This window comes from Lagopus leucura, unplaced genomic scaffold (genome assembly GCF_019238085.1).
Source record: "Lagopus leucura isolate 7727_CA_CO unplaced genomic scaffold, USGS_WTPT01 Super-Scaffold_100157, whole genome shotgun sequence".
Taxonomy (NCBI): domain Eukaryota; kingdom Metazoa; phylum Chordata; class Aves; order Galliformes; family Phasianidae; genus Lagopus; species Lagopus leucura.
This window is the reverse complement of record NW_024962334.1, coordinates 7,416,472-7,429,174: the sequence shown is the minus strand read 5'-3', so window position 1 is coordinate 7,429,174 and position 12,703 is coordinate 7,416,472. Positions and strand designations below refer to the sequence as shown.

At 41.1% G+C, this 12,703-nt stretch overlaps 1 protein-coding gene across 1 annotated transcript in view; it reads right to left on the bottom strand.

Annotated features, from left to right (window-relative positions):
* Nucleotides 1–1,896: 1,896 nt before the first annotated feature.
* The window catches only part of SUSD5 (sushi domain containing 5), a 45,393-nt gene continuing 34,586 nt past the window's right edge, over nt 1,897–12,703 (bottom strand). The window contains exon 5 of the mRNA XM_042889358.1: nt 1,897–5,533. Within this exon, the coding sequence (XP_042745292.1) occupies nt 4,251–5,533 (1,283 nt within the window). The 3' untranslated portion in view covers nt 1,897–4,250. The remainder of the gene's footprint in view (nt 5,534–12,703) is intronic.

The window sequence follows — 12,703 nt, the reverse complement described above, 5'->3', positions numbered from 1 at the left end:
ATTTTCGTTTTCTAAAGAGTCTTCCTTAAAAATGGCTTAAATAGCATGCAAATTTTACAGCTCTGAAAACGAAGTTGTGATTAGACAAAGATTTGTTGGATTATAAAAGTACAAGTGTTTATTATGGCTGGTACTGAGAATAAACAGTTGCCTGCATATGCCAGCTACTATGGAAATATGTTTTTAAGTTCTAATGTGAGCTGTAAACCAAAGCTACTTCAGTTAAAAAAAAATCAATACTTAAACTGTGGGGAGAAGTAGTTGGTGCCAGAGAAAACATTCCCATTTAATAATGTTTGAACATAGAGCTGTGATGCAGTTTGTAGCAAGGCAGCGAGAAAAACCCACAACTAATCCTTCATTGCAGCTGTCTGAACTTTTGGTTGTCTGCCATACTTTAAACAGCAACTTCTTTTTTCTGGTGACTCAAGACTTGAATGACCCAGTGTGGAGAGTTTAAGCTATACAAAAAATAAAGAAGTTGAGTAAGAAATAGCCAAAGTGAGTTGGGTTGCACACCCCAGCAAACCAACGTTTTGTATCTTAAGTCCTCTTCAGTGCTTAGAAAAAAAAAAATATCAGAATAAATAGATAGCCACTTATTTCTTTATTTTTGGCAAGGAAACATTCCGTGGTTGAGACACCCATCTCTCCTCCCGCCTCTCTTCTCTCTCCCTGCAGTGCTGATGATATATGGAAACTGAATTCTGCGGAGAATTCTGCGCCTTTTTTTTCTTTAAGTTTATGAATGCTAACTTTTTGGTTGGTAGAAAAAAAACTAAGTTTTCTTTGATTATTTTTACCTTTTTCTTCCCTTTGATGTAGCTTTTGGGCAGACCTTTTAAGTAGCATGAAGTAACAAATATGGTCTTTTACTGATGACTTCTGCAAAGTAATGGAACTTTGTTACTTGCAGATGGAAATACCGGAGTCCGAGCGGCAGCATTATGTGACTGCTAACTTTACAGAGAAAAATGGGGCTTTCTGCCTTTATCCCTTTCTTATTAGCACTCATCTAAAAAGGCATTAAACATTTGCGTATCGTCCTGAGCTGGTGACAACCCTGCAGCCTGATATGTCTTACAACTACCAAAACATTTCTTGCTATGACTAATTTTTAAAATGGCCATTCACAGCTATATGCGATGATATTTCACAGCTAGTATTGCAATATACAGCCAGTAATTTGTAGTGTTAAGATAGAAAAAACTCAATTATTTTCACTGGAGAAAAAAAATCAATCTGTGCTGTCTTTATGCCTGTGGCAGCAAATCCTCAACGTAGTAACTTTTGAAGTACAATATGCAATAAACCATATCTCATCACCTAGCTGGCAAATGCAATCGCAACCATGGAGTAAGGGAAAGGGTCTCAATAATTTGCGATTCTGATGTTTCTGCATAAAGGGGAGCAAACATCTGTTGGTTTCAAGGGCTTGAACCCCAGAATTCTGCCTGAGAAAGGTAGAAAATGATAGCTGTAATGCCTGCGAGTTGACTCCAGACAGCACGTTGTAACATGTGGCTTCCCTGCAAGAGGATAATACATGCTTTTCATCATAGGACAACACATCAACCCCTGATGAGCAGGTATCTTCAGAAAAATCACACCTGGTATTTCCCTCTGTGATTCTTTCCTTCCTAACTCCAACCAACACCCAGCACTTTTAGCTCTAACCACCTGTACAGAGCAATTCACCCCTGTATTTTGGCATTACCATCTTCTCATTCTGTATTTACCATGCCATATTGGTTTTTGTTTTTTTTCCCCATCCCTTCTGTCACTGCTAAGCCAAGTTACACACACAGAAATCTAATGTATCATTCATGGACTGTTCATCCCTCTTTTTGTTCATTTTCCCAAACTCCATGCATCACTGTGGTCAAATAAAAACTGTGACCACAAGCAGATGCTGCTGGACAGGAGTAGATGCTTTTCTGAGCAGAACTGAATGCTTTTCAGCTGATTTTTTAACATCAGAATGTCTTGTAGAAGAATGACCCAAGAGACAGACTTTCCTTCAGAAACACATGGGTAAACTGGATGATTCACACAAGAACACACACAGCCATTTTCTTTCCCTTTTCTGTAACTTGACTTTTATTTAAATACCTCCAAAGCTCTATGTTAATGTGCACTTTTTTCTGGTTCATGAACAACAAGTGATTTCTGTGCCTCAAATCATATCCCTGTGCAGTTTACGTTCATAATGATATTTTGAGTCTCATTTTTACAGTCCAGTTCCTGAGCCAAACACTACTGACTTTTCATTTTGAGTGATGCTTCATAGAACTGCAACACATACTTGTACCATTCAGTTAAACAACATTTTAATGGATGTTCCTGTGTTTATTTTTCAGCACATTTCCACAAGATTACACAAGGTACGTTTTAGTCAAATTAAGTCTCCATAAAGTTCCTTAGTGCTAAATCCATTGTTTTTTAAAAACACTGCCGCATAAAAAAATAGTTTACAACAGAAATTCTAGGTTATTTCGTATTCTAGAATGCATTAAAAGCACAGTCATGCATATGTCAGAGAACACAGTATTTACAAATCTGTACAGTGTCTGCTCTTCTTTCTTTACTGTGGCTTTTGCCAGGCCATTAGATTCTTACCACTCTGAGGTCCAATTCTCCAAGATACCTTCTATCTGTTCTTTTAAAAAACCCCTTTGTTTTCCTTACCAGCATTGGGAACGATGGCTGTATTTGTGACAGGCCAAGTGCTGCACTCCATTTCACAAAGTCTACCTTCCATGGAGTTAGGGATGGTTATCAGCGTGACTCAGAACAGATCATGAACCTGAATGAACTCCGCCAAGTCACCTTTCCTTACTCCAGCACTCTGCTGTGCTCAACTTCTTGAGCGTCTTGGCTGGGGTTGTGCAGGACAGCGGTGGATGCATCGCTTAAGACTTGGAGGTTATTCACACTTGTTAGACTTTTTCCTGCTCATTCAGAAAGGTAAGGAAGTACTTCATAGTAGACACTATTAGAACTATTCTGAGGGATTCTAGAAAACATATTCCTCTCCTTCCATGGTCATTTTCAAAACCATTTGAAATGGAACATGCTTTTGAAAAGACCTCTGCGTTTGTATACTACCATCCAGTTTAAAATGCAAAAACTTGACTCTTATCAACTGGATGTAATTTCTCCCTTCCCTAAGTTCATTTTCCCTTTAAGCAGCACTCCGTATGAATACCCATCTCCCATGCCAGCCTTTGTCCCCTCCAGACACCTTTTCAGCTGATGAAAAAGCAGAATGGTGAAAATCAGTCATTGCACAGAGTTCATAGGGCAGAAACATGAGACGTGGCTTCGACTGCCAGTGGTACTGCTGGCTTTGAACTGAAATTCCGTATCTTGGTCAGTCACCACCATATTCAGAAAAGCGACCGACTTCAGGTTGGTTCCCCTGCAAAGTGCTTCATCACCATCTGCTCTGTAATACGACGCTATTCATCATGACATCTGAAATCAGTGCTCTGAGTCCTCTTCTGCTGATATTAAAGGAAGAACGGCCCATACAGTATTCTCTGAATTCCAGGGAGGCATCATCATTTCTATAAAAAGATTAGTATAAGAATGGCACTTCTTCACTAAGGCTAAAAGAGCACCTTCCATAGAAATACCTTAATGGTTTTTGGCTTGTTAAATTCGTATCATTGAAGAAAAGTACCTTAGTAATCATTGCAATACTATCCATTAAAGTACGGTAGCAAATAGTTTTGCTTTTTAAGACACGTCAGGCAATAATTTGTTATGGTGGTTTATCCTGACCGGCTTGGTCAGGTTCTCAAAAAAGGACCAGATGTGCAGTTACTCCAAAAACATCCTTTTCCCCTCCTCCCTTCTCTGTTCCACTGAGAGTAGTCCAAGAAGGCCCGACCAGCCCTGCCATTAGATTACAATCAGGTAGCATGGAAATTAATCAATTAATTTATTATTAATAGGAGCAAAATGTAAAAGCAGAACAAACTGTAGATGTCCTAGCAAGCACACTGTGTCCTGCTGATGACTCCAAAAGATCTTTTGATAAAAACATACAGATTCTTTAGTTCTGAAAGGTCAGATATGCTAAACTGCAATTTCAAACAGATGAAATCTCGTCTGTCTTCTGTGTTCTTTTAGCATTTTGTCTTCTGCTTTCTGCACTGCTGGATTTTAGTATCCATGAGTCATGTGATCCTTCTAGCATCAATACCTTCTTCTGATATCTAGCTTTTCTCCCAGAAGACCCTTGGTTAGACTTTCTGCATTTCAATATGTTGGTGGTGGTAGTGGTGGTAACAGTGATGCCGGGGCTGACACCTTCCATTCAGTTTATAGACAGAATTTTTCTGCTGCCGTTTTTTGAAAAACCACACAGCCAGCACAGCTGCAGCCAGTAACAAGCACAGGAGAATCACAATTACTGCTATGACAGCACCTTTACTCGACTTGGGACAATCCTCTCCCTCACAAGGTTCAGAAGTGGGGACTGGCTTTTCTCCAAGGCCCTGGGTGAGATTTTCTTGCTCATCTAACTCTGGGGATGATGTGCCAGTGATGCTATCTGGAGCTGGTGCAGTGGTTGCTACTTGTGCTGGGTAGGCTGTTGTTCCCCTTTCTTCTTCCTCAGGAGTATGATCGAAGGGGCTGGCCATGGCAGAGGTTTCAGACATGGAAGTTCTTAGGCTGGTTACATCCAACAGCAGTGTTGTACCGGGCTCCTGAGTCACAGTTTCCAGAGCTGTAGTTGGGTGGTCCCATGCAGCATCATCATAACCTCTGCTCACACTTAAGTCCTCCAGACCACTCACTGATGTAAGAGGTACTGACGTCTCTTTGACCCTCTCATCATCCATGCTCGTTGTTGCTGCCACAATCTGTGTTAAACCTTCCTCTGGAGCAGGGCTACCGTTGCCCAATTTCCTGACTTCAACGTGATTTGGTCGGTCAGTCGTGAGGATAATGTCTTCCTCTGTTCCCATCGATCCATCAACTTTATCCCCCTCCTCTTCATCATCCTCCACCACTTCTTGTGTTACTGGATAGCCATCTAACCATGACTCATCAGTAATAGGAACTGTATCTATCCCTTCCTTTGTATCATTAGCTGTGAGAATGGGCCCAATGGGGAAATCTTCACTGTCATAGAACATTTTGGCACTGGGTTCATCATACACTGTCTTGACTCCGATGTGATTATCACCCTCAGAAAACTGTGCTTTAGTGGAATCGTCTGTCTCTTTCTCTGATTCAGGCTCACTGAAAGCCTCTGATGGAAACCAAAACAAGTTTTTTTGGCTTAGGAGAGAAACGGGGGATTCAGTTGGTGCCCTGCTTCCTTTTTCAGAAGTATCTACATCCTGAGTAACCCCATTAGTATTTCCAGTTCTTCCTTCCTCTGAATTTTTACTGAAAGAAAGCTGTTCTTGTTCCTGCTCGATTTCCTCTTTGCCATTGGCATGTTCATTCTCAGCAACAGGTATTGATCTGTCATCAGGAAAATTATCTTCATAGTCAATATGTGCCTCAGTTTCATCTAGAAAAGTTAAAAATAAAGAAGCCAACATTTAATTTTCCCAAAAAATTGCTGGACTTATTTGTTACAATAGACAAGAAGAAAGATGCAGCAAGGTATGATTTTCAGACAGTGTTTTTAATTCAGTTTTGTTGCTTATTTGAAAAGGGGCGCTCCACCATAAACTTGATGGTCAAGATAATCTTTTAAAGAAAACAGAAGAGGTGTCAGTGCTAACTGCTCACGTCTTATCTTTCCAGATTAAAAAAAATACATAAAATCAAAGTAACTTACAGTTTTTGGGACCTTCTTAAAGATAAGAACACGTAAGTTTCACAGCAACTTCATCCCTTTTGAACCAGAAGGATTATACTCAGTTCCTTGCATTCAATTTTTTAATTTATTTAGTATTTTTCTGAAATGACTTTGGTGCTGTGGTGAGAGGATACCTGGAGCCAAGGGAACTGAGTGGTAGCTTTCATCCCATAGGAGCTCTTCAGAGCTGCCTGGGGAAATAATACCCTCACCGAAGCTGACACTGCATTCTGCTTGTCCTCATCTGAAAAAAAGCAAGCTTGCACCCTCAGCTGCAAGGGTAGAGAAGTCTGGCTCCAATCCTTCAAGCCTAATTGCTAGATATCCAGATAATACCATCTGCTTCTCCAATTTAGTAATGCGAATATTACAAAATAAAATACAATACGAAGAGCAAGAAGAAAACCAGCAGAGTGCTACAGAGGGGTGGATTCATCACAAAGTTGGAGTCTGATTTAGAAATATTCCCCAGGCCTCGTCAGACCTACCGCTCACAGCAAAATAGCCTTAACTCAGAGCATGAAACCGTGTTTGAATTTGAATGAAATAATGTATTGTAATTTATACTCTTCTAAAGCCTTAGCCCAATGAAAAATTTTCCAAGCTAGACAGGGTGGTTGATTTTCAGCTCACACAAGTTTTACTCCATAGAAAGCTGATGTAATTGTGGAGATTTATGCTGGCATTAAAAGTCCTAGAAAATAGTGCCTTGGGATATGGAAAATAAAACAAAATGATTCAGGGTGAGAATTTTTCTTTTTAAGAGAGTGTTTAGTCTTTTGTGAAGACAGTGAAGCAATAAACCTGGCATGACATGGGAAACAAGAAATTAATAGGAGAAACTGTATTACAAATCAGTGCATTCATAAAGCCTTATCTTTTTTGCCTTTTTACACTCAACCAACTTTGAATCACATTTTCGTCTGGGGCCCACCTCAATTTCCGAATGAGTCACATTCTCCTTGGAGACTCCTTCCCAGACTTCTGGCACAGCCATATTTGGTCTACTCTTAAGAAAGATTAGAAATATTGTCAAACCAGTCTGACCAAAACCACTTAGCGGTGATACAGCTCACACCAGCTTACTTTTTGCCAGAACAGCTTAAGCCAGGTGCCAGAACAGAATGAGTATTAGCAAAAGGTATTTTTCTTGGAATAGCATCTGGGACTACCATAAAGTGAAGTGGTTATGCTGAGGAAAATAAAATGTGTGACACAGCCTGCAGAGAGTTAATACCTATGTAAAATTTACCATGAAGGAGAAGTGGATTGCACACAAAGGTTCCTGATTCAGCCTGCAACAAAACACAATGGGACCAGCAATAGGTCTCTCTCCCTCCTGGTCCTGGTCTCCTCATCTGCTCGGACAGCCCTCTAGATCCTCTCCAAAGCAGGAAAAAGCTTCCCAGTGTGGGAAAGACAGCTTAACAGACTGGGATTCCTGCTCTCAGAGTGGAAAGTTCCCTGGTAGGAATCTCACTTTTTGAATTCACCCCAGCCCTCCTTCCAATACTATTTCAGACCTTAGTGAATGACTGGAGGGTACTTCTGAATACCAAAGCATTTACCTTCATTTTCATGAAGCTCTGTGTGGGCCACTGCAGCATAACATTTATAACTAGTCTTACTTTGCTCCCTTGTCTCACTCCCAAGAATTTTTCCTACCTGGCGCTCTCTTTGCATGGAAACAGAGCCCCACACCATTTTACCCTCTTAGCATTCAGACCCCTGCTAGAACCTGATGTCTACTATGGTTGTTTTGCTAAAATCCAGAGATCCTCAGCCTATAGCTGCCTATTGGATCTACATGAACTGTAACATCATCACGATGTGATAACTCACCATTTACCAAGTCTACTGCTCACCACACCGATCTGTCTTGACCTGTATGTTATCTTTACATCTGACCATTTTTACCACTCATTTTTCAGACTAGAGTAATCCAGCAGAGGACAAAGTTGATTTTTACGTTATGGTATTCTAGTGCATGCATGTACATCCGCGAACAAAGATTATATTCACTTGTTTATGTTGTTTCTTCCAAAACTATTCTTTGGTCAGCAAAATGCATGGGAAGCTAGCATTCATCTTACTGACCAGTGTGGACCATTGGTCAATGATTGACGACTGTAGTAATCCAGAGTTATGCATACAAAGCTCCAGCCCTCCACTGTGTCTCTCTCCTGTGAGATACTTTCAGTTCTCCAGAAGAAAGTCCTGTGGAGACACATCAGGAAAGAGCTTGTGTGCCTAGGGAAACACGAGATCTGCATCTATCAGAACATATTATGAGTTTGTTGAACCATCAATCACGCTCCCAAACCTGCTGTCTTTTGCCCTCATCCTGTATGTATAGAAATGAATTGGTGCTTTCTTAATGCTCAGCTGAGGAAAGAAAAAGCCTATTGTAGTCTAAAGAGAGCCTGAGATTGGAGTTCATTATGCACTGCTTGTCACTACATAAGGGAGTCTTGTTCTTTTTGACAATCAGATTGTGGCCCAAGCTGCAAAGCTGCTATAATGTATTTTCATATGCAGTCTCCTCTATTTGTACAGTTTACAGCAAAGACTATCAACATAACTAATGTTAGCTTATGGGATGTCAGAATGAAAGCAACTATTGAGCTCCCTAACCATCAAAGGAAATACGGACCCCTTGCTCTGAAGCTTTGATTTATGCGATCCTGAATCGACTTACACAGTAATAATAGTCTATTCTTTATCCTGGGTCTCAGACCTTCAAGTAGGGCTTGGACTCAGCATTTTGTGAGCTGTGTTACCATGACAATCTTTTAGGTCAGCCATGAGTGCTATTTTCCAGATTGCACAACTTTTACACTTTTCTTTGCTCACCTCCTCAGCACTTCCCAGGGCTTTCTAGTTCTCTGAATTTCAGCCTCAGAACTGAAGAGCACCAACTACAGTAGATTCAGCTCCACCTCTTATCCAAATAGTTGTAACCTTTATTTACATGCATTTTAAAGACAGCTAGCAACTGATTTAAAAGTGTTTGCACCTTCCTGGCCAGGCAGATTTGGTTTTAAGAGGAGCCAACACTGAAATTAATTAGCTGGAGACAAATCTGTCTATATATGGTTACTGTTAGATCCTGCCCCTACCATCATCCTCTGGCAGACTGAAGGATCAGTGAGTTTTGCTTCACTGTCAGAGGGATTACTGAGGCTGAAATGAACATTTTCCAGTAACAGATGCTGAAATGGCATACTCCCAGAGATGTGAAGCTCAATTAAAAGGTAAAATCCTTTTAATTTAGCCTCGTCCTTTCTGGTAAGCATCCAGTCTCAAAAAGCTTTCATCTCCTTCAACTTCAATCCTAATGTGAAAACAGTGACCAAACACTGAGACAGGCAAAAACAAAGAGTCTCATTTTCCACACTCTAGGATCAGTTTAATTTTTCTTCTAGATAGCATATTGGCATCCGAGCTCTATTTTGAGTGTTGCTATTTTGGACAACCATGAAGCGCCCTGCATATTTCAAGGAAGTATTTTTGGAGCACAGGAAATTGAAACTTGATTCTATGTAGACCATCACCATAAACATTTCTACTTATAAATACATCTTTATTCTAGGAATCTCAGAGTAGTTACAGCAAATATTAACACGCTGGCATCTGTCTTTAGGAGTGAGAAAGGAAAGAGCCTTTACATGCATTTGCCTAAGATCTTTCAGGTTTGTGAGCTATGGCATCCTGAAGAATTACCCATTTGACTTGGATCAGGCTCAGGTGCATGAATACTCTTCTGTCAAATTAGCCAGAGCACACTAGATGCTGAATTGATGCTGCCTTTTTCACTTGCAGCAGCTATTAAGAGGGAGGATGATTTTCAGTCTGGCAGAAAACCTGCTAGCATAAATACATAACTCACCATATTTTTAAAACTAACTTAGTTTGGCAGAATTGTTTCTTGTCAGATCGATACTTTGCATTAATCTAGCACAAGTGCTAAGTGACAGACCTGAAGAGAGAACCAAAGTTTGCCATAGCAATCCTTTTGACAGGCCTTGGGTGTATTTTTTGCTTATTCTGCTCGCCTGTCACAGCTGTCCCTTCCCACTTAAAAATAAATAAATAAAGCATTCAGAAAAAAGATGAAAAGCTACCATATGTGTTTTCACCCTTCCCACTGAAAAAAGAGAATTAAATGATGGCAGCGAGTCATGCTCATGCACCACATTAATGTGAATCAATACTTCTCTTGAAAATTCAGAAAGCATCTGAAGTAATGAGAGCAGGCAAAAAAGACTGGGGGCTGTAGATGAAGCTTCAGCAGTGTTCAAAGTCATCTGAACCCTTGCTGTGCTGAAATCAGGAGCGTGTCCTCCGTGTGGAAAAACTAGACCAGCATTGAGTGCGCAAGGAGAGCACCAACGGATTGACACTGCAGAGGCTTCTCAGATACGCAGAAGATAGGACCTCTGTTGTTTCAAGCTTTTAAGTGGGAAAAAAACAAAGCTGTCAAGGGAAAAGAATAAATGGATTGTGTTCTTCCTATCCAATTTTAGGGCAGAGATCACAGAATTGCAAGGGTTGGATGGGACCTCAAGAGACCGGCATGATCTCCCAGTCTTCCAATCTGCTTTCGCTTTTAGGAAGCAAATTTTGAAGGGTGTTTATCCAACCTCATGCAATGCAGTCCAGACTCTCCTCAAAACATCAGTATTAACACTGTTGACATTGAACAAATACTTCACTTCTGAAAAGGGGGGAAAGGATGCAATTTAGCAACTGCCAGCAGTGTGCTCTCACATCCCAGAATGCCAACTGTATCCTGGACTGCATCAGAAAAAAGTGACCAGGAGGGAGAGCATTGTCCCCTCTGCTCTGCCCTTGTGAGGCCCCACCTGGAGTACTGTGCCCAGGTTTGGGCATCCAGCACAGGAAGGGCATGAAGCTGCTGGAGCGGGTTCAGAGGAGGATCAGGAAGATGATCAGAGGGTTGAAGCATCTCTCATACAAAGACAGGCTGAGGAAACTGGGCTTGTAACCTTCCAGTATTTAAAGGAAGACTAGAAAAGGAAGGAAATAAACTTTTTACACAGGTAGATAGCAATAGGACAAGGGGGAATGGTTTTAAACTAAAGGAAGGGGAAAATTTTCAGTGGGAGGCACAGCTGCCCAGAGAAGCTGTGGTGCCCCATCTCTAAAGGTGCTCAAGGCTTGGTTGGATGGGGTCCTAGGCAGCCTGAGGTGGAGGGTCACAGCCCCGTCCATGGCACAAGGGTTGGAACTACATCATCTTTGAGGTCCTTTCCAAACCAAGACATTCTGTAACTCTGTGAACAGTCAGCTTGGTTTCAGTGCCTGCAGGTCAGCCAGATCATGGCACATAGTGTCTGCTTTCAGACTTCACCACAATGCTAATCTTCAGGTTATATTTTGTGAAACAAATATGTTTTCTCCACAGAAATTAAAAAAAAAATAAACTGCAAAAACACATTTCTCTGTCCTCTGCTTAAGGTTGCTTTGTTGGGTTCAATACCCCTGTGTTTGCAGCTAGAACACAGCATCTTTTCATGATGAGAAATTACAGGAAACACCACTATGCAGAACCACTTTAATTTAAAAAAATATCTTGATTAAGAATTGTACCCTCATATGTGAATGTACATTGAAGCCATTTGTAATACAGTCTACCCTCAATTTTGATCATATCTTACCCTATGCAGAGTCCACTTACCGTAACTTCTAAATGACACCCACAGCCAAACTTGCCAAAATATTTTGGAATAAGTGGGCATTAATACATAATAAATTTTTTTCCTTTTAGTTGATGGATCTGATAACTGAATAGTTATATATCTCCATAGTGGGTGCTAGGATGGACCATTTCTATTCCAACTGCTTGAAAACAGAGAGGAGAGATGATCATAAAGGTGCTTCTATGAGCAGCTTTACACACTATTTAGCTGCTTGTATAATCAATGAATACACAGCTGTTGTAACCATGAAATATACCAGAGAGTTTTGCTGAGCAAACTATTACATCAAAAAGAGAATAGATAGACTGTTTACCTGTATCCTAGGCTCCCTGTAAAACTCCAAAGGAGGGACCTCCAGAAAGAGATCCTTCCCCACTGGCAGTCAGCTCTTAAATGGGTCTAGGAGAGGTGCAGCCAGGCTCCACCCCTTCCATCACACAGCTGAATTACCTTCACCTGTGCTCCTATGGTTGATGCAGTGCTCGCCTCAGGTGGTCAATCAGAGGCTCAGGCTGTGATCCAGCAGTTCCCATCCAGCTGCTGGTAAGGTGATAGGTTCTTAGATCTGAATCTGCTCTGGTTGTACAACTGGGAACAAAGAGCTGGCCCAATGCTCTTACACTAACGGAGGAAAAATAAAATGAGTGCTGTTTAGACAGGTATTCATCTTGGAAAGCTGTGCATAATGATGTGGGAGTCACCAGCAAGAGCCATATTACACAGCCATAACACCTCTAAATCTCAAGGCACTTTATGAAGGCAGATAATTATCATCAGTGTTTCACAAATGTGCTGGATGAAGCAGCAGAGAATAGCATGGTGACTTTCCCATCGTCCCATTATCACAAAATCTAAGAGTAGGACAGACTTCTTTTAATACACTGATGGCCATTTTGCCCCTGTGATTGCATCTGCGCTAAGCATCGGGGCCACCTCCCTCTTCCAGCTGTTCACCCAGAGAATGCTCAGCATCAGGGAACTGTATCATCTTACCAACCTCTAAGCATAGCACTTAGATGTTCATTAAGTTCCTTTGAGATCATCTTTCCTCCGTTGTGAGCCGGTGAGAACAGAAACAGTGCCGTCTGCCAGCAGGGACATAAATTCTCCCTTAAGTCCAGTTATTAGCCTTCACGATAGAGGAGTTATTTGC